Below are 23,269 nucleotides of genomic sequence, written 5' to 3'. Positions count from 1 at the left end.
TTAATTTTCATTCTTTTGTAATCTTTCCAACCACCTTACACAAGCTACATCAACATACTGGAAACTGTATGAGCCTAAAATAATAAAAGTTGATAAAATAGAAATATACAGCCAAGAACTATAGATGCCAGGTAGAAGAGAATATGGTTTATAAGAGAAGTCTGGGCTATTCCTAAACCAAGCACCATCTTATTAATAATCATTTTATCATTCTTGCTCTTCCCTGGTTACTGCACACTCTTTCTCTCTTCACAGCCAAAGTTTTTCAAAGGCTGGTCTATACCAATGGTTCTCAGACTCAAAGCATCAGTATCACCTGGGAACCTCTGAGAAATGCACATTCTCAGACCCCACCCCAGACCTGATGACTCAAAGATTCTGAAAGTGGAGCCTGTAGCTGATTCTCATGTTCACTAAAGTGTGAGGACCAGGGAGAGGCCTCACTTCTTCAACATTCTTGAATCATACAAAGTTGGACATCCACACAGACTCACCAAACTACTTTTTTTTTTTTTAATATTAACTTTTTATTGATAGCCTACAAGTCTTTTTCACATGCATTTGTGTACACCTCTTTCTATTCCAAAACTAAAATCATATCGATAAATCTACTTTTTAAAACAAATTTATTTATTTATTTATTGTGGCTGCACCCTGCGGCATGTGGGATCTTAGTTCCCTAACCAGGGATTGAACCCTCACCCCCTGCATTGGAAGGCAGAGTCTTAACCACTGGGCCGCCAAGGAAGTCCCACTAAATCTACGTTCTTTTCCTTACAGTGATGAACTCTCTAACTCAGACATTAGTCTGAAAGGGAAGGAGAGAAAAGAGAGAAGATAGCACGATGAAGAAGAAAGAAACTTAAAAAAATTCAAAGCATATGTCCAACCACATCTAGGTTGATCTATTAAGAAATCACCATTTTTGTAGGTCATACACAGCTGAATACTGGCAATATCATTTAGTGCAACCTAATATGAATATATGAAGGATGCGTGAGTGTGTGCATGCATGCTCAGTTGCTCATTCATGTCTGACTCTTTGCGACCCTGTGGACGGCAGCCCACCAGCTCCTCTGTCCATGAGATATCCCAGGCAAGAATACTGGAGTGGGTTGCCATTTCCTTTTCCAGGGGATCTTCCCTACCCAGGGATTCGAACCCACATCTTCTGCATCTCCTGCATTGCAGGCAGATTCTTTTACCACTGAGCCACCAGGAAGCCCATAAGAAGGATAGAATTATGATAATTATTTAGAAACCAACGAATGGATTCAAAACCTATTATCACTAAAGTTAACTTTTAAAATCAAACCATTTTTATTGCTGGCCACATAGATGGAAAGATTAATACCTGTTTTCTCTAATCCATTCTTACATTTTTATAATAGTACTATAACAGAATTATGAACAAATGAATAAAATACAAGAAAGTTTTCTGCAAGAGGAAAATTATACAACCCAAAGATAAATTTTGACAAATAAATGGTTCTGGTATTTCAGTTTCATGTTTAATATAAATTTCTAATTTATTTCATAACATTTCAGGATTCAGGATTAAGGATGGACAAACACATGAGAGGTAACTGTATAGAAATTTTCTTATTTTAACTGGAAAAATTTTACTTTGCCAATAAATGGTATTTTTCATTAATGTCATGAGATACCTGAATATCTGAATGTGACTTATCATCTTCAGATACCCACTAACAAGGGAGCAATAAGCTCACATGTATGATACTTTCTGAGAGTGACTGAGGGAACCTGTCCCCAAGTGCTTGTCTTCAGAGTCACGGGGCCAGGGCTACATCCTCCCTAAATCCACATGCACGACATCTTTCATTCAGGTCTGTACCCAGCTTATCAAAAAAAAAGAGAACTGGAAAAATTAAGAGATAACTTGTGGGCACCCACGCTCAGAAAAGGAAAAAAAAGAAAAGAGGCAGCAAAAAAGAACAAAGACTAATTGATGCCTTTCCTTGAGTCTATGTTTCTGACAGGAGGAAGGGGTTCTAAGGCTTCTGGAACACTTTGGAAACAGCCACTGGGGAAAACACGTCACCTTTTCCTGAGCTACTGTGACTGCCCCGTTCCTCTGTATCATTTAGTTATGCAAAACCAAAACTAAATGCATCTACTTACTAATCTGCCCGGTGTTACTAGTGGTAAAGAATCAGCCTGCCAATGGAAATGTAAGGGATGTGGGTTCGATCCCTGGGTTAGGAAGATCCTCTGGAAGAGGGCATGGCAACCCACTCTAGTATTCTTGCCTGGAGAATCCCCATGGGCTGAGGAGCCTGGAGGGCTACAGTATGTAGGGTCGCAAAGGATCGGACATGACTGAAGCGACTTGGCATACACACACTAATCTGTCATTTTGTTTTTTCCTTTTGTGATATTTTACAGGTATACTTTGATTTATATAACAGATGACTTTTTTAGAAGTTAAATTTAAATGGATTTTGACACGGAAACTTCTGTTCTATTAATTAAAATACTATTTTATCAATATCATTTCATTACAATCCCACATAAAGTTAGTAATGCAACCTTCACATCTGGCATGTTTCCCGGCTTTTCTGTCACATGGTTGAGGATGTATTAAGCAGGCTAATACACTAGGAAATTTTGATTATTTAACGAAAGGAAATGTATCTCTCTCTTTTTCTTTTTTGGTAAATAGAAAATAATTTACAAAGTAACCTGCCCCTAACCAATCAAGTTTTATTTAGTTTGGCTTACAGCAATAAATGTGTTGCATGAGTGACTGGAATTCCATACACTCATTTTAAATAATTTTACATATGAATAACCTACCTCGTTCTTTAAGATCTTCAATATAGGCTTTCATAAATTCTTTATCAAAATGTTGGCGATCTCGTTCACTCTCCATCATTTCATCACCATCTTGACACTGGGTATTCTCAAGAGGATTGTCCTTAAGACTTACAAATCTATTCAAGAGAATATGGAAAATACCACCACTTTCAGCTGTGCACTTGCAATTGTGCAAAAACCTCAGAAGTCAACCTTTGTGGCACTAAACCCCAATTTCTCACTTCTTCTTGGAAGTCACAGATGACCACATAATAGTGTCACCAGTGGGATTTCACCGTGCAGAAAGCCAGTAGGATTACTGGATTCAGTTTATACCAGACTGTGCAGAGGCTTGTTGGGAAGATGAGAGGTACTTAGCCACAGACAGCGGACAGTGGGCATGAGGTGAACAATAACCTCTCCATCAGATATGATGCCTTACTATGTTTGATATTACTCCCAGTTAGTGACAGCAAACTCTTAAAATGTTGTGGCTATGTTGAAAAGGGCTCAGATGAAATCCCCATCAAAGAAATATTTAAAATATGGACTACTGTGACAAAAAAAAAAAGCTAAAGGAGACAAGCCAAAATGGCATTTGACCTAATTTCTTCACAATTTTGAAAGATCTTTTGATGTGAAAGATTCTACAAATATATCTATTCAAAATAGGAAATCTTTCAAACAGTCTTTGGTTGCAATTGTAGGCCCTACTAAGTCTTGGGGAATTTAGTCTACTTGCTTTGGTTTGTAGAAGAGATGTTACATACCTATATTACGAATATACATATATGTGTATATATATGATATCAGCCACATAGCTAGTGAAAGATTCTACAAATATTTCTATTCAAAATAGGAAATCTTTCAAACAGTCTTTGATTGCAATTGTAGGCCCTACTAAGTCTTGGGGAATTTAGTCTACTTGCTTTGGTTTGTAGAAGAGATGTTACATACCTATATTACGAATATACATATATGTGTATATTATGATATCAGCCACATAGCTGTTAGCTTTATATATATATACATATATATATATACATATATATATATATATATATACCCCAGTTAATTTTCCTTTTAACTTTATTTAATAGCTAAATATGGGGAAAGCAAAAAGGCTTTACTTCTTATGTACATAGATCCATTTAACTTTTCATTTGCAATTTCTTTCATTGAATTTTTATCACTTTTTTTAATCCAAAAATAAGACATATACCTATATTTTATCATCTTTCATTTTTTATCAAAGTAATCACTGTACATATCTTAAAATTTGAATAGCACAATGATACTTTTTATGTAAAGCAACCCTGCCCCTTCGCTCCTCTCCCATCTCAAAGAAATTTGTCATTGGTCAATCACTGTTTTTACTGAATCTATTTGAAATTATCTTTTACCATGGAAAAATACTTGAATGTTGTTCAATCAGGTGAAGGTATTCCTCCCCTTATCTTCAACTCCCTCTATTTCCCTAACCTTCCTCCCTCCCAATTTTTACCTATACTTTTATTTTTTCAACATTTTATTATGAAACTTTTTCAAACATTCAGCAAAGTTGGAAAATGTTACAATGAACACCCCTGTACCCACTCCTAGGTTCCACATTAAACACTTTACTGTACTTGCTTTATCACATCCCCATCCACTGATCTACCCACTCCTCTAGCCACCCATCAAGCCACCTGATTTTTTGAAGCCTTTCAAAGCACATCACAGACATTGTGTAGTTTTACACTGTTAACGTCAATACCATCCACGTTCCGATCTGTAACCACATTTAACTTTTCTATCTTGTTTGCAGTTTGATTCTAGAATTGAAAACCAGTTTATAATATTTGTGTGTTTGTGACAATTATCTGGTAAGTCTTACAGATACCTTCGTATTTTGAAAATGAGACAGCAAAATGTTGTCTGGACATCTTTATATGCAGACAGCGTTTGCCCGGCGGACAGCCCCGCTGTGGCTGACCACTCAGGGAGCAAATCAGTCCCCTGGGGAATCTCCAAACACAAAAGTCCAGGGTCATTCCCTCGGGGCCTCCCTAAAGCAAACCTCACACTTTGGATCAGTGGGCTAGACTCTTGGTGCTGAGTGATCTGCCCAATGAAATCAAGGAGATCTGGAAGGCCGGGGATCACCCGTTTGTATGAAGCTTTCCTTTTGCTCTTTCTGTTTTTAGCACCGTGGCTCAGTCTACACCTTCCATACCTGAAATCCGACTACCACGCATCTTTGGAGTCCTCCAGGATATGGCTCATCTCTCGGTTTGCCCTCTGAGCTTCAGCCTATTTCATCCTGTTTCCATCAGTCACCAGTGTGCCTCTGCTGAGTATCTCCCAGAAATGTGTTGGGACCTCTCATTCTGTGAGGGCCTTAACTGCTTCTTTCATCGTTGTGGGTCTATACATTTTTTTCCCCCTCATCTTAATGGGGTCTCAAGATTGACAGAGGTTAAGTACATCATCATGTATCTATTGTTGTTATCATCATTAACCTGGCAATTCTCATTCATTTTATAGCCTCCTTCCCATATTTAATTTGTGGCTTAATCCAGATTCCTTTTTATATGTTACTTATGACTTTATATGTATTTATCTATGTGTGTGTGTGTGTGTATTCGTGCCCTGGGCACATATCCCTCTGTGCCTTCAGCCAGCAGGTAGCATTTATCCAGAAATCCTTTGAGCTATACCTCCCCATGCCATTGGCCAAAGACTTCAAAATTCCATATGAAAGCGCCAGAATTTCTTGTTCTCCGAGTAGGAGAACCATTGAACATGGTTCCTGAGACGGAGGCCCAGGCTCCAGGGGCTCCTCGCTCTTACCTTGTGTCTGAATGGGTCTCTACTGGGCCGTCTACTCACTTTAAAGGAGTGGAGGAGTCACAGAGGGCTGTTGGGAGCTCCACCAAGTGGTCCCCGCTGACGACTAACAAGGTGAGCTTCTTAAGGTTAAGCAAGGCATAAGGAAGGTAGGTGAGCTTGTTCTTGTACAGGAGAAAGGTCTGCAGTCCTTCTAGCCTAAGAAGATGTGAAAGGGATTAGAACTCAAGGACTTAGCCTCACAGCCAAGAAAAGTGAATTACAGATAAATTCTAGTAGGAAATCCCTACTTAGTTTGTTTTTCATATATGACCCTTATAAGAATAAACTGGCTACACGATTTAAATAAAGTCATACGGGGTGACACGATTTGGGTTCTTTGTTTTTTAAGTTTTTACTGAATTAATTGGCAATGGAAGATACAGATGTAGCAGCAGGATAAGCAAATTACACAATATACAGTAGGCCATGATGGAACTTATAAAATCAGTGTATCTGCCATTCTATCTAGTATCTACTCTGTTCCCACAGGTAGATATGGGAAAGAAATCATATTAGAGCTGCAGTGAGAATAAACAAATTTTGGTAACGTATTTCCTCTTGTGAGAACACAGTTACTATTCTCTCATCGTACTTTAACTTTAAATAAACCTGCAGAGTAAGAAGGAAATGAGCAAAATATGGTCCAAATATGTTATTCTCTGTTTTCCATTGTCTTCTAGCTCAATGCCTGCCTCTCTAGCTTTTTATTTCACTCATCTGCAAAATTTTGACTGATCCCACAAAATATTTCACAAAGTTCCCCTTGTGTTTCAAACTAAAACAATTCCCACTTAGTCTCATAAACCAGGAAAGAATCCATATACATCACATGTCCCAGGAGTAGAGAAAGGTCATGAGATGGTGTTCAGGACCAAGCCATTTTCAGTTCCTGTGTCCCAACAGCTTACTATTCTACTTTATGATGAACACTATGGAGTCCCGGAGGCCAGAAAGTTTGTTTCATCCACACTTGAACTCAGCCCACTTCCTGGGCCTGCCGTACAGAAGCCTAGTAATATTGGCTGATTGAATAAATGAATGAATCTATCTTACATGATTCTGTACAGTAGTTATTTTTTAAAAAATGAAATAGCTGCAAGGAGAGAATTTAAAAACCTTACTAAGCATATCAATTTTGTTTGAAACATTATGTATAATAAAGCAATAAATGAAACTGATAAAAATTATCCTGATAGCCTATATAGAATGAAATGTTTCTATTCCATACATAATGAATTTACTTTCCCACTCCTGGGGAGTAAGGGAAAGCTAAGCTTCCATTCTACTGAGGACTAAAGTAAAACAAAGATGTGTTCAAATTGTGTGTGTGTGTGTATATATATATATATACACACATACACACACAATACATATATATATGCGTATATATATATTGCATTTAAACTGTATATATATACATATGTATATATATATACAGTTGACCCTTGAACAACATAGGTCTGAACTGCGTGAGTCCACTCATATGCAGATATTTTTCAATGGTAAATATTACAGTATTGCATGGGTCTGTGGTTGGTTGAATCTGCAGATGCAGAGGAACCCTTGGTACAGAGACCAACAAGAAATTATATGCAGATTAAGTCCCTCATTGTTCAAGGGTCAGCTGTACATGTATCTGTATGATGTAGACTGACAACTGTCTTATTCTATAAAGAACCAAACTAATTTCTCAGAACCAAGAAACTCTGGAAAATTAGTTGATCTTGGAAAACACTCATGTGTCGGGCATGTTTGAAATGTTAGCGACTAGTTCATGTCCTGCACCTTCAGAATGCAAGTAGCTACCTGTCTATGTCTTGTGGCAGGTCACTCAGGTTATTGTTGCTGATATCCAACCACTTCAAATTAGACATCCGCAGGACGCAGATCGGGACGCTGGCAAACTTGTTTGCTGAGATATCTACGAATGAAACTTGCTTCAAATTACTTAACTAGGAAGGAATAACAAAATATTCTAATTACTTTTTAATTTTTTAATTTATTGGGGTAGCATTGATTTATTACAACGTTGTGTCTAATTAGTTTTTAACAGTGGGAATTAAGTTCAACTAATAATTTTTAGATTGACGTCTCTTACCAAAGGCATTTATGTGAACATATGCAAAACAGATAAACACAGTGTATATTCTGAACACCTGTTGTGTGTTGTTCACTGTGCTACCTTCTAGGGGTAATAAGACGAATAGCTCACAGTGGCTGCCCTTGAGGTGTTTATATTTTCATAAATGAGCAAGGCTAATTTATGTAGTAAGAACTAGTGTGAAGAAGTTTCCAATTTGCAACACTCAGTAACACAGAGAAAGGAGTGAGGTGAGAGTCAGGGGTCAGGAAAGTGTCAGAGAATGGAGTGTTTGAATTGGGTCCTGAGGTTCCTTGACAGGTGGAAAGGTTGGGGAGGACACTCAGGTGGGGAACAGCACGTGCAAAGCCAGAGAAGACAGAGTGTAAGCCTCAAAGAGTAGTATGACCTAGCGAAGCCTGTTTTAATGGGTTCTGGCAAGTCTTCAGGAGACTCACACTTGAATTGGTAAAGAGACACGGCAAATGATCAGAAATCTCCACTGTTATTCGGAAGGGCATGCCCAACAGGACTTACTCATGGAGTGGACATGGGGCACGGGAGCAAGAGAGGTCAAAGGTGAGTTGGCTTGCTGCCAGCCTGCACATCTGGGAGAGGACTGGGCCTCTCTGTAAACATGGGAGCACTGGGGAACGAGAAGCTTGTGGGAAAATCTTGAGCCCTGGCTGTGCCCCTCACCAGGACCATCCCTCGGCATGTCCCGGGTCACACAGGTGCTAGAGTGGAAGCAGACACTCCCTCTCACCCAGAAGTTTCCAGGAAAGAAGAAGAATACGCCTTCCGGGACTAGACAGAGTCAGGGGCCAGGGCCTTGTCAGAGCCTCACCAGCGACACTATTTTTAGCCTATTCATTAGCAGCAGGATTTGTGAGATCCTTATTGCTCTTCAAGCACAAGAAGCTTGTTGAGTTTTATTTAACAACAAAAACTGTTGACTTTCATCTGTTTCATTTTATCAGAAAATAATTTAAAATGATTTCCCCAATGAATACAGACAAAAAAGAAACAAATGGATATTTTTTAATTAATGGACTTCTCGAATCATATCTATGGGCTATTTTACTTACCTGCATTTAAATTTTTAAAAATTTTATCCACTTTATTTATTTCCAATTGTTTCCAATTTTTTTCTACATTATGGGTAAACAAGTTGGGATCTGCATTATGGACATCAGGCATCACATATTAAATAGACATTAGATAAAAATACCTTGCATGAAAATAGGATTTATTTTGCCTAGTTTTCTTTTGATAGCGGCTCTGAAATTAAATTTGAGTTGTAGCCAAGTGTAAGCACATTTCTAAAGACTTTATATTAGCTGGTTTAGGATGATTAAAATGTCATGAAAATGTGACTTAAGTAAAGATGGATTTTATCTTCTAAAACTTGTTCCCATATTACAGACCATTCCGTGTCACAAACCAAGTAAAAGTAAATCACCATGCAAAAATGTTTCTTTCTTACTTCAAAAGGGAGCTCGGTTAATTCTAGATTTCCAGAACAATCCAGTTTCTCTAGATTTTCACAGTCTCCCAGTTCTGGAGGAATGCTCTTCAGATGGTTGAAACTCACGTTGAGTTCCTTGAGGTTCTTCAAACAACCTGTTATCAGAAGAAAAAATCAACAGGCATGGTGCAGGTTCATTAAGGTCTTTTAAGGACAAAAAGCAAAACAAAGATATAAAACATTTGTATAAATGATGGTGGCAAAGGCATGCAACATGATTTTGTGTTTGTTTTCTAAGCACTCTGATTAAATGTCTGCTCATCTTTTATCTTAAGCATTTTGGTCATAGATCAGAGCATTTTTTGCTTATTTTTTATCTGTTTAATCCTTTGTGAAACTATAGGCAAGGGGGATGTGGGGGATTTTTCCTCCACATAGACTGAGTCAGGGCCCAAAACCTGCAAACCTCTCTAAAATCGTATGATGAATGAAGTAACAGGCAATGGCTTTGAAGTGGTCCAGTTCCTAGGGGCAGACTCTGATGGGAGGCAAGCTAAGTACTGAAATACACACAAAGCTCAATGTACATGGTAAATGACTTCAACAAGAAGACTGTTCATAGGCTGCATAGAATTCATTTATCTTTCGCTTCATATTTGCATTTATTAATTATGACATATTGTGCTTCCTAAATAATATGTGTGCTTTTAAAAAGCCTAAATCCCTTTCACAGGCAGAAAGCAAACACACTAAGAATATTAGGCAATAACAGATTGATGGAGAAACACCACATCCCACTTCTGACCAGTTTCAAATCAGAAACCAGTACAAGAGTAAATATATTTAATATTCCAAAAATCATGTCACGCATGATCTAAAGCATTACTTTAACATTCTTAATCTAAGTTTAAAAGTTAGAAAACCAAAAGTATTGTTTATTTTTGCAGAGCAGGCACTCAAAATACAAATTTTCTTGCCATTTTATAAATGAGAAAGGGAAACAAAGAAAGACAGTATATTGGCGTTAGAGCCACTTCTGAGTCAATTTTTGTGGTCTCACTGTTAGAAGATGATGATGATGTTGTGAAAATCAGTGGCCCCTCCAACTTACCCACCTGGTATACACTGCAACTGCAACCTTATAGTCAGGTATTGGTGTCAAAATAGCAGGATGGATTTGGGGCCTAATATAAAATAACAAAAGATTGTTTCTCTTATGGGGAGGGCTGGGGAGCGTGTGATCAGACTAACGCTCTCCATAGGCCCAGCTTCTGTAAGACAGGGTCACACTGCACAAACCTTCTTCAGTTTAAATAAGGAAAGTTAAGATTGGCACAGATAGTGTGAATGTTCTAAGCTGTCTAGTCTCCAGATTCAGGAGAGTAAATGTGTCTATTAAAGAGTTACCTGATCTGGTTGGTGGAGGCCTTTGCTCCAGTACATTAAGGACACATTTATACCAACCGTACATGCATTTATCGCAAGGGGATGCAAAGAGAAGATGAGGTAATGGGAGAGAAAACTGTATACAAGTTCCTTCTAGCTGGTGCAGAGAAAAAGTAGCAGCTTTGGCAAGTCTACCTCAGATATAACATTTTAATAATTTACAGACATAAAGAAATTGCATGCGTATGTATTCACATTGTTGTTCTCCTTGCCACATTTTCATGATGTCTGATCTCATTATACAAACACTACTTTTCCTCTCTCAACAAATAAGAACTTGGCATTATTCATCTGAGATGAACTCAGTAGTCCCCATCAGAGATAGCGAACAGCATTGTCATCAAGCACCATGAGCCTGAAGATCCGGGAAAAATCAGTTTTTCAGTGTGACAAGGGTCCCAAGTCACAAAAACCAAAATAAAACCTTTAAGGCACTGCTATGGTCTGAAAATTCATACGTTGAAATCCTAATGCCCAAAAGTGATGTTATTATTAGTAGGTGGGGTCTTTGGGAGCTAATTATGGTTGGGTAAGATCATGAGGGTGGAGCTCCATGAGGGATCCATGGTCTTGTAGAAAAGATCCCACAGAGCTCCCTGGCCCCTTCGACCACGTGAGGATGCAGGAAGAAGTGTGCAACCCAGAAAAAGGCCCTCCGTCCACCATGCTGGCACTCCGATCTGACTCCAGAACTGTGAGCAAAAAAATTATTTTATTTAAAAACCACCCAGTCTGTTTTTTTTTATAGCAGTCTGAATGATCTAAGACAGGCATCATAGCTCCAGCATATTATATTTCTAAATAGCTAATGAGTCTATCCTTTCCTGCAATGTTCCAGGATCTTTTCCAACTGAAATGAAATCTCCCTACTTATATAGCCCATTCTCCCAGGGCCCTCAGACCTAATTGCCAGTGAGCAAAATATAATCTAATTGGGGTACAATTTGTTGTCCAGAGGCTTCTAGCTTCTAGAGCCCAAAGAAAGCATTAAGGAATTTACATACTTTAAATTAGTTGAGTAAACAGTTTTAAACTACTTCAATAATTAGCTATTTTAAACCCATTTAATGATTATTCCTCAGAGTTAAGAGGACCACTAACTGTCATGCTTAATTTGTCAGAAATAATTGTCCTGATAATGAGAAACAGGATACCCCATTTGGTGACCACTTCCCCTCACCCACTCTGCTCAGCCAATGCTCAGTTATTCTCTAAAATAGCTCTGTAAGAGATCCAGTTCCACCTCCTTTACAAAAGAGAGCCATTCAACATAAAAGAGCTTAAAAAAAAAAAACAGAAAAACACACAACTCTTCAGTCCTCTTTCTAGCCAATCACATTCTGTTGATTTTTTTTTTTAATTTCTCTCTAGTGTGTAAGGAGTTATACCTACTCCACCAGGAAAAGACCATGTCTTGAATTAGCATATGTTTAGTTCTTTTCAGCACATTTGGAATGATTTGTCCTAAATGTCCACAATAGTTGTGCTTGAAAAGAAGGTGTATTCCAAACACTCCAAGTTAATAACTCGACTAGCATCTAAGAAGCAAGCAAGCAACAGAAAATAACTCCCTAGAATAAAACAAGGGCCAGTTATCACCTAAAGACCCTCTTTTTATTATTTGGCCCTTACTTTTCTTATGAATGCCCTATGTAATGATAAAAATTCTATACTTATCCATCACAAGAATCTTCAAACTAGGGATACGATATATTTCTCAGCCACGTGAGGAGAATTTTTGTGACTCTGCCAAAGTCACAGGTGTATTTGGCTGAATTATATTCAGTTGACTTGAAATAGACTCAAAGTTACAAGGTGGATAAGATATTTATGTATGACTTATATCCAGTATAGAATGTGTAAAGTTTCTGAGACTTCTTTCCCCTCCCCTCCCACAGTGTTTTTGACATGCAAAAACACTCAACTAGGGAATTTTAAAGGTGGCAAATATTATTTAAAAAGTCTGACCCCTTATCCTGCAAAGGAGGATACTAAGATGCAAAAAAATGAAAGTATTTGCCCAAGTTACTCAGACTAGAATTGTGTCTTCAGAATCTTAGATCTAGTGTCCAATTACTTAGTTTAAATGTAAAATATTTAAAGAAGAAGTTAAATAAAGCATACCATAATCATCACTCAGCCATTAGGGAGAATGAGGAAGGATAGGATATTCTGATATTGAAAAATAACATTTATGTAAAGATAACAATGATGAAAATGATGAGAGTGGGGAAGTGAAAGTCACTCAGTCAGTCGTGTCTGACTTTGTGACCCCATGGACTATAGAGTTCATGGAATTCTCTAGGCCAGAATACTGGAGTGGGTAGCCATTCCCTTCTCCAGGGGATCTTCCCAATCCAGGGATCGAACTTAGGTGTCCTGCGTTGCAGGCGGATTCTTTACCAGCTGAGCCACCAGGGAAGCCCAATGATAGTGGTGGTGGCTAGCAATTGTTGAGGGTTGATCTGTTCTAAACGCTTTCTTTGTATTAACTATTTAATCTTTACAACAACCTTGTGAAGTAGATATTATTATTATCACCATTTTACAGATAAAGAAACTGAAAACCAGTGAGGGACCTGCCTAAGGTGACCTTTCAGTAAGTGAAAGACCCAATCAGCCTGACCCTAGAGTCCATCCCCATCTTCAAGGTATGATAAGGGAAAAGAAGGCTTAGGCTGAAGAACACAGTGTGAGCTCTTCTGTGGAAGTATGTTTAGTGTGCATATACATTAACATAAGCATACATATAAATATATTTAATGGGCATATATTTTAACATATATTTATAAATATGGCTACAATGTAGAGCTCTAGAAGAACATTGGATATGTGTATAATTTTGATACCAGGAAATAATCCTTGCTGAGAGAGCTGACTTTACATTTTATGTCTTTCTAGAATGTTTAATTATTTCGCCCTGCTCATTACAGAGGTTTATGGGGATGATATGTCTCCAGAAAGACTTGAGTGTCTTGGAAGAATCATAACGACTATGTGCCCAGAACAGCCATGTGCTTCACGCACGAGAGAAAGAGAAGCAGTGACGATCATTATCATGGACTTCACTTACGGTGAAGCGAGTGAACAACAGAATGATTGAAAATAAAGAATCTGGACCAAAATAAAACCATAAGCTAAACTAAACTCATCAGTGGACTCTTATGTGGCAACAATATATTGTATCTTATATTTATAATAAATACATTATTGCATGTTTGTATTTCTAAAGCCAAAAGAAAAAAACCAAAAAGTTTCTAAACACAGCGCTGCTCACTCATGAGACTTGCCATTTCTAAGGAAGTGGCAGATGTCAGCACTGCTGAATTACGCAGGGAGATCCTGCCATCACTACCCAGAGGGGACACTGTGAACCAGCAGCTCTGGAGAGACATGAAACGGCCCCGAACAGCGACGTCCTGGGGCAGCAGGAGAAGGAAGAGTTCTCCGTGTCCCCTGCTTCCCAGACAAGGGCCCTGAAGGTTCCAGCTAAGGAACATACCAATTTCAGCTGGAAGACGGGAGATCTGGTTTTTTGGCAGATCCAGAATCCTCATGGCTTGAAACAGTTCGATATACTTAGGAATGATCTGAATCAGAGTATTGCTGATGTGCCATTCTTTCAGATGCGTCTGCTCCTTCAAAGAATCTGGGAACTCCTAGAATAGAAGGGAACCCATCGGTCAGAACTAGCTCCTCCCTGTGTAGGAGTTCAGAGGCAGAACGCAAGAAGCCAAGGAAAACATGCACTTGTTCCAAAACCCAGAGGAGAGGGAGCGTGGGTGAGAGCATTCGCCTAAACTGACTTAGCAAGCATGCACGCATGCCAGCTCTGCAGCCATGCCAAAGAGAAAGCAAGATGCTGTGGCTGGCAGTAACTCCACAGTAGCAGATGAGCCCAATTTCAAAAGGGCCATGAATTCATATTATTAAAATCAAATGCTGTGTGGACACTGACAACCAGGCTCCCACCCCAAGCCACATACATATTATTTATTTACAACATACGGATTTAACATCATCTAAAAATAAAATCTGGCCATGACTTGGATTTTAAAACGTGTGCTCCATCTCCCTTCCTCTGTACTACTGATAGTTGCTCTTTAAAATATCTGATAAAGACTTAATATTTGCTGTGCCGAATTTTTTTATGAGTCTAACAGGATAAGAGCCGAGAAGGACAGTGGGGAGACCTGGATGCTGAGCCACATCTCAAGGGCACGCCTTTTCTGGCCTTCACTTCTGAAGTGACAGAGAGCAACTCAGCTGTATCCAGGATCTTCCCTGCCTCAAGTGGTCTGGGATAAAATCGTAAAGGTGTTGAGAAATGCATTAGACCTTAGAGGTACTATTTGGCCAGCTGGAGAATTTCAGTTCATGGGCTTACGAGCGCCTACCTCAACAAGATGTGCTGAGCACTGCGGGATATGCGTGTCCCCTGACCTCACAGAGCTGACCACAGTGCACCATCAGCAAAGTGGGGCCGGAATGTACAGGAGAAGAGGTGGGGCGGGGCGGGGAGCAGCAATCAGAGCGTCCACAGTGACCCTTTGCTTGGTACCTGTACTTGGAACGGGCTTTAGGATCACTGCTCTTGGATATGTGGATTAAGTTGTAACTTACAGAAGTCCTTTCATCTTTAACATGCTTTCAGATAACAGTACAAGAGAGGCAAAGTGGGCATGATTCAGGCCCATTTTAAAGAAGAAAACTGAGGGCTTCCCTGGTAGCTTAGTGTTAAAGAATCTGTCTGCCAATACAAGAGACAAGGGGATCGATCCCTGATCCAGGAAGATCCCACATGACGTGCAGCAACTAAGCCCACACTCCACCACTATTGAGCCTGTGCTCTAGAGCCTGGAAGCCATAACTACTGAAGCCGTGCAGCCTGGAGCCCGCACTCTGCAACAAGAAAAGCCACTGCAATAGAAGCCCATGCACCGCAATTAGAGAATAGCCCCTGCTCACCGTAACTAGAAAAAAGCCCAAGTAGCAGTGAAGACGCAGCACAGCCAAAAAATTAATTAATTATTAAAAATAAATAAAAGAGGAACGCTGAAATCCAAAGACATTTAAACGGGTTACTTAGGGTACGTTCCAGCTACGTAGTTTCAGGAACTAGGACAAAATGAAATTGCAGGCCCATTCTAAAAGTTATTAGGAATTTCAAGATGGAGATGGCAGAGCATTAAATCAAGCCCAGGGCCCTTCCCAGCATAGGGCCTTGAGTGACTGACCCCAGCACCCGGGCCTGGCAAATCCATCTCAGCACCTCCTCATCCTGATCCGAATGCCACCCACACCACACCAGACGGTTTCCTTCTGCAGCTCAGACAAGACAGGAGCTGGGGCATCAGAGAGCTGACCCCAGGTCATAATCACACTCTCTTTCTTGAAGTTTCAATGGTTAAGTGCCTCATAAATAACTTCTCTCATGTTGTTCTTCCAATAACAGAATGCTTGCAAAAGTTACAATGCCTTCTAAAATTATATCCATAACCATTTTTAATAACATGGGAAAAATCTTAAGATAGCACATTAAATAAAAATAAAAGGAATGGGGTGAAGATGGCAGGTTGAACACATACATATACTTTTGCTCCTCTCTATGAAAAAAGACAGTAAAAGAATTCCTTTTTGAAAGCATAAACCTTACAAGAGGGCAAAGAGAAAGAGAAGAGAGGCAGTAGCAACAAGGTCTTGGTAGCTAGAAAGCTGAAAGATGGTAACCCAGCACCCCCTGACCTGCTCAGTCTTAGGCCAGCAGCAGGAACAATAAGACACAACCTGAGCTCCTCAGGGACCTAACAGAAGCAGAAGAGATTAAGAAGAGGTGGCAAGAATACACAGAAGAACTGTATAAAAAAGATCTTCATGACCTGGATAATCACGATGTTGTGATCACTCACCTAGAGCCAGACATCCTGGAATGTGAAGTCAAGTGGGCCTTAGGAAGCATCACTACAAACAAAGCTAGTGGAGGTGATGGAATTCCAGTTGAGCTATTTCAAATCCTGAAAGATGATGCTGTGAAAGTGCTGCACTCAGTATGCCAGAAAATATGGAAAACTCAGCAGTGGCCACAGGACTGGAAAAGGTCAGTTTTCATTCCAATCCCAAAGAAAGGCAATGCCAAAGAATGCTCAAACTACCACACAATTGCACTCATCTCACACGCTAGTAAAGTAATGCTCAAAATTCTCCAAGCCAGGCTTCAGCAATACGTGAACCATGAACTTCCAGATGTTCAAGCTGGTTTTAGAAAAGGCAGAGGAACCAGAGATCAAATTGCAAACATCCGCTGGATCATCAAAAAAGCAAGAGAGTTCCAGAAAAACATCTATTTCTGCTTTATTGACTATGCCAAAGCCTATTGTGTGGATCACAATAAACTGTGGAAAATTTTGAAAGAGATGGGAATACCAGACCACCTGACCTGCCTCTTGAGAAACCTGTATGCAGGTCAGGAAGCAACAGTTAGAACTGGACATGGAACAACAGACTGGTTCCAAATAGGAAAAGGAGTACATCAAGGCTGTATATTGTCACCCTGCTTATTTAACTTCTATGCAGAGTACATCATGACAAACGCTGGGCTGGAGGAAGCACAGGCTGGAATCAAGATTGCCGGCAGAAATATCAATAACCTCAGATACACAGATGATACCACCCTTATGGCAGAAAGTAAAGAGGAACTCAAAAGCCTCTTGATGAAAGTGAAAGAGGAGAGTGAAAAAGTTGGCTTAAAGCTCAACATTCAAAAAACGAAGATCATGGCATCTGGTCCCATCACTTCATGGCAAATAGATGGGGAAACAGTGGAAACAGTGTCAGACTTTATGTTTCTGGGCTCCAAAATCTCTGCAGATGGTGACTGCAGCCATGAAATTAAAAGACGCTTACTCCTTGGAAGGAAAGTTATGACCAACCTAGATAGCATATTCAAAAGCAGAGACATTATTTTGCCAACAAAGGTCCGTCTAGTCAAGGCTATGGTTTTTCCAGTGGTCATGTATGGATGTGAGAGTTGGACTATAAAGTAAGCTGAGCGCCAAAGAATTGATGCTTTTGAACTGTGGTGTTGGAGAAGACTCTTGAAAGTCCCTTGGACTGCAAGGAGATCCAACCAGTCCATCCTAAAGGAAATCAGTCTTGAATATTCATTGGAAGGACTGATGTTGAAGCTGAAACTCCAATATTTTGGCCACCTCATGGGAAGAGTTGACTCATTGGAAAAGACTCTGATCCTGGGAGGGATTGGGGGCAGGAGAAGGGGGCGACAGAGGATGAGATGGCTGGATGGCATCACTGACTCAATGGACGTGAGTCTGAGTGAACTCCGGAAGTTGGTGATGGACAGGGAGGCCTGGCGTGCTGTGGTTCATGGGGACGCAAAGAGTCGGAGACGACTGAGCGACTGAACTGAACTGAACTCATCTTTTCACCAGATGCCCCAGAAAGTTAGAAAGTAGAAGAGCCAGGGATGTGCGGAGGGAGGAAGGCAGAGCAGAAAGAAGGAGGTCAGGTTCGAAGTCTAGGACCAGATCTCTGCCCCTATCCACGTCACAGAGCTACTGTCCCTGTAGGAGACTGAGGCTTATCTACTGGAGGGGTTAACCGGAGTCCTGGATTGGGGACCTTGAGGCACATCTCGGAGGGGAGGCAGAAACCATAGGATGAGTGATGGATGCCAAGACTCCACCCCCAGCCCTCCTCTCTCCAGAGCACAGGCTGCCAGGCCTGTCCCTGCCTGCAGGATGAGAGAGTACTCTCTCCGTGGGCTCTCACCAGCTGCAGACAAACCATAAATATGTACTTCTGAGGCGGAGGTGGAGGGGAGCACACTGGTGATATGGGGGCTCCCTCAAAAAACAAAGCCCCTACCTGAAACACACTTGGACCTTCTAATCAGCTTCTCAGTGCTCCCGACATCCAGCGTCTCCAGAGCTCCCAGGCAGTCCCAAGATGCCAGATGCAAACACCCTAACATGCAAACCCCCTAAAACATGTAAACACCCTAAAAGAAAAAGGAGACCCTGAAAGATGGAAACTGCATCCAAAAAGCTATTGATAATCAAGATAGATAAGAAAGTCCCAAGAGGACTGCCCTGGTGGAGTAAAAGATAAGAATCCGCCTGCCAATGCAGCGGACTCGGATTGGGTCCCTGGTCCAGGAGGATCCCGCATGCCGCAGAGCAGCTAAGCTGGTGCGCCACAACTGCTGAGCCTGTGTTCTAGAGTCTGGGAGCCAAACTACTGAAGCCTGCATGCCTAGAGCCCACGCTACACAAGAGAAGCCACCACAATGAGAAGTCTGCACACCACAACTAAAGAGTAGCCCTCGCAGCAACGAAGATCCAGTGCAACCAAAACCAAATAAATTTAAAAAATGTTAAGCCCCATGAAAACAGGAAAAAAAAACTTTTAAGTTATCTTAAATTTTATAATATATATAAAAGTAGAAAATAAAGCCACATCACAGGATGCATGCATTCACAAAACAGAGAGTTCTTGGAAATTGAAAACTTGACAGACAGTAGAAGTGAAATCTTCTATTGAAGACATGTTGAATAAAATTGGAGAAATCTTCCTGAAAGAACAGGGCCCAGGGCCTGGGTGCTTCTAGCTCACAAAGAATGACTAGCCCCCTAGTACCACCTCCAAATAGGTACCTTCAGTCACAGATCACAGCCCCACAGCCAGCTCTAAGGGACTCCAGACGAGCTCTCCCCACCCAGTCCCCAAAGCCCCAGAAGCTCCTCCACCCTGTCCATCCCATGCTGGCCTCCTGCAGGGACCAGGCCTGCTGCCCGGAGTGATGCTAGAGGCCAGAATTCCCTCGCTGCCATGAGCACTCTAATACTCATGGCAAAAATCCCTTAATGGAGCTTTTCACTCCTTATGTAGAGGCAAGACTGAAACACAAATCTCTCTGGGGAGGGAAAACAGCAACTGAAATTCATACCGATGAATGCTGGAGGCCCCAGAGTCTCTCCCGGGGCGAGTACCAGTGAGGATAGGGTACCAGCTCAGGGAGCAGAGTGGAGGGGACGGGAAGACTGTAAGTAATGAAGACACTGTCCACAGGTTCACCCTGGAGTGTCCAGAGCTGCCTGGCTCTTAACCCTCTTCCTATCCCCTTACCACTCCAGGCACTCACTAAATGCTCTGTAAACTGGTTTCCAAAGGTGCTGTGAGCCGAGAGGACTCAGCAGATTCCCCAGGGGTCTGGGGTCAGGTCTGATGATGGTACATGAGAATGACTTATGAGTGATATTTACTTAGAAATCCAGACAGGCCCTCCTTCTTGCCCCAGAAAAGGCAGCACTGATCTCAGTGATGGGGATGCAGTAGAAAGGCCACTAAAGAGGTTTCAGTCATCATCTCTCCCATTTTTATAGGGATGTGTCGCTAATGGGTCAGTGTCACAGAGTATCTGCTTATTTAACCCTCACAAGGGCCCTCAGAGGGGGTCAAGGCAAGCAGCAGCACCATTTGACAGAGAAGGAGGTGAAATGCACGCAAGTGGAGTAAACTGCCTCAGGTCATGGGGCCAATAAAGGATTACCCCCAAATACTCGGTTTCCCGTCCAAAGGCCTTTCAGCCACAAAACGGTGGCATACAGAGAGACGGAGGGCAGGTTGGGAGAAACCTGTCCCACTGAAGGGAAGAGAGCCTGAGCTCATTCCCCTACCTCATGCATACCCACCCCAGGTGCTGCCTCAACCAGGAACTGTCAGACCACAGGCAGCCTCTCCAAGCCAAGCGGCAACCTGGGCGGAGTGGGAGCAGGAAGGACCCAGGCACACTTGAGGAAAGAAACAGAAGACATTTCTGCCCTGGCCTCAGAATCTCAGAGAAAATCTGACTGCAAAATTCCTTTGCAGCCCTGCACTCCGTGACAAGTCAGCAAAGTCAGAGTTACATGTCAGAGTTAGGCAGATTACATGCTCAGGGTTTTTAAATTTAAAAAAAAAAAAAAAAAAAGGCAAACAGTTATTTTTTAATGTCAGTGGGGAAAGATGGCAGAATCAGGCATTTTAAAGACTTGCGCCAGCCTGGTCAGCCGCTGGGGTCCCAGTCCCTCACAGAGAGACCCAAGGGGATCCCGCTGCTCTTTTCAGGACTACACGGTCTTTCACGGCAGAAAAGATGCAGGAACTCAGCTTACAGCAGGCAAGGGATCCTCCGCATCCAGAGAAAAACCTCTCTAAAGACAAGAGCGCGCTGGACCAAGGTCAATGCCCTGAGCTCAGCCTAAGCAGCAGACGTCGGCCGCAGCGCGGCACCAGCCTCCACTTGCTGCGGGGACAGGAGCGCGTGGACTCACCTTCCAGTGATCTCCGGAAAGTTCAAACACAAACTCACTGCTCCGTTTGTCTCTTTCCTTGGAAAGCGCGCTCTGAGAGGCGAGAGAGCGCCTTTCGATCCGTTCCAGCAGCCTCACGCTGGTGTCTACGAAGCCGTTCTTGCAGTACTCGGCCTGGGGAATGCCTTTCCTCCTGCACTCGGCCACGAAGTTCCACTCCTCCTTTATCCTAAAACGGGGCGGCAGAGGTCGCGGTCACCTGCCTGGAGAAGTCGGCCAAGCTACCTGCGCGCATGCGCAGTCCTTCTCATCACCTGCAGTTTCCCAGCAGCCAGAGAAGAGCCCTCCCCTCCACTTCCATCCCCTCTCCCCGCCCCTCCTTTCCTGTTTCCTCTGCAGTGGGGGATCTGGGGGTGGGAAGTGGGTAAGAATCTTAAACCTTCAGAGTTGTGAATTTTTAGCAAATCTGACTTAAAAATACAGGAGTTACACAGCTGGAATTTTTACCAAAATTACCTATTCCTTTGATTAATTACAATATCTTTTGATATTATAAGGTGCTAACCCCAATTTTTTTTTAATGCAACTTTTAAAAATGCAGGAATTTGCTGATCTTCCAGGAGCCATCAACCCAGGTGGCGCTAGTGGTAAAGAACCTGCTTTAAGAGACCCCGGTTCAATCCTCGGGTTGGGAAGATCCCCTTGAGAAGGGCATGGGAACCCACTCCAGTATTCTTGCCTGGAGAATCCCACGGAGCCTGGAGGGCTGCAGTCCATAGGGTCGCACAGAGTCAGACATGATTCAAGCGACTTAGCACGCACACAGGAGCATATGGATAGAAATATACAGACAGCCCCAGTTTATAAAATATAACTGTAGAAGGTCTACCACCAGCTACCTTAGGAAACTTCACTCCTACAGATGAACCTGTTATTCATAAACCTCAGTTTCAGTCAGACACTGGAACTGGCCCAGGACTCCTCAGCCTCCCCATTACTCCCAGTACCTTCTCGTTGCTACCTCCCTAAAGTTAAAGTCCCCAGTCGTGTCCGACTCTTTACGACTCCATGGACTATACAGTCCATGGAATTCTCTAGGCCAGAATACTTCTCTAACCTATCACTTTATAGATTTCTTCGTCCTCCAGCTTGGTCATCAGCTCCATGACGATGGACTACATCTCACTGCCCTTCTGATGCCCACACGGTCATTAGAACAGTGTTGGGCACCTGGGGGATCTTTCTCCATTTAGAGATTTGATATCTGCTTGGAGCATTTAATAGGTTAACCTTCTGTGTGATACAAAACAAGGTTTGATGTGGCTGTCCTTCAAATCTATCACACAGAGACACTGTCTCAAAATAAGTAGCCTGCCTTGGATAGGAACTTGGTACAAAAAACATTCAAGAAGACATCTGGGCCCTTCTTAGCCCAACTCAGGGACTTGGTGGCAGGCGGGGTCCTGGGCTTAAAAAGGGGGCTGTTTCAGAAACAGGCTGCAACTGCAGCCCTGGTGTCTACATGACCCAAGGCAACACAAGTGCTGAGCGAACAAACAGATGAAAACCCTGTAGTAGAGGGTCAGTCCTAGCATGGAAACTCTCAAGCGGTACCTGAAGGAGAAATGCACTAGAATCACAGTTGGCTCTGGGGTCTCAGGCAAACCCAGGAGCCAAGGCATCAGGAAGGGCAGGAACAGAGCAAAGAGTCTGGCGTGGGAACATCTCTGAGGCCAGGGCTTTTCCCTGACTACCAAACACTGTCAATTTTAAGGAAAAAAATGGAAGGCTCAAGAAAGCAAGAGACTGGTAGATATTTGGAATGCCAGAGCCCTGGTGGATTTTATCCAATCCTATAGGGGTATGCACCTTTGTCGTTGACTAGGCTAAGCTATGTTACAATTCAGCAGGGATTGAAGTTAACTTGTAGAAAATTGATAGCGATACAGATCATCCTTGTCTGCAGACATTCTTGTGTCTTGGCATTTAATACATCTATATGCTGACAAGGCCCAATTATATCATTCCAGCCAAGACGTCCTCAGTGAATCCAGCCTCCTTGCCTCCCAACAGCTCCCCCTGAATAAGTAAAAGGCATCCCAAAGTTGACAAGTTCCAACCCAAACTCCTATCTCCACCTGCTAAACTTGCTTCTTTCTCCATTTTAGTAAAAAGACTTCCCAGGTGCTCTGACCCCAAACCTCAGGGTCATCTTTGACTCTGTGCTTTCTTTCATCAAGCCCATCAGCAAATAAGGTCATTTTTACCAGAATCTGG

At 41.9% G+C, this 23,269-nt stretch overlaps 1 protein-coding gene across 2 annotated transcripts in view; it reads right to left on the bottom strand.

The window, feature by feature from the left end:
* Window positions 1-23,269, bottom strand: part of LRRC2 (leucine rich repeat containing 2) — a 47,763-nt gene that overhangs the window by 11,261 nt on the left and 13,233 nt on the right. For both annotated transcript variants that reach the window (XM_059879820.1, NM_001080311.2), the window contains 6 exon segments: window positions 21,014-21,221; window positions 14,185-14,341; window positions 9,255-9,391; window positions 7,495-7,640; window positions 5,689-5,844; window positions 2,818-2,954 (listed from right to left, as the gene is read on the bottom strand). In XM_059879820.1, coding sequence (XP_059735803.1) covers window positions 2,818-2,954; window positions 5,689-5,844; window positions 7,495-7,640; window positions 9,255-9,391; window positions 14,185-14,341; window positions 21,014-21,221 — 941 coding nt within the window.

Source organism: Bos taurus, chromosome 22 (genome assembly GCF_002263795.3).
Source record: "Bos taurus isolate L1 Dominette 01449 registration number 42190680 breed Hereford chromosome 22, ARS-UCD2.0, whole genome shotgun sequence".
Taxonomy (NCBI): domain Eukaryota; kingdom Metazoa; phylum Chordata; class Mammalia; order Artiodactyla; family Bovidae; genus Bos; species Bos taurus.
Note: the sequence above shows the minus strand (reverse complement) of the source record. Positions and strands in the feature narration are given on the sequence as shown.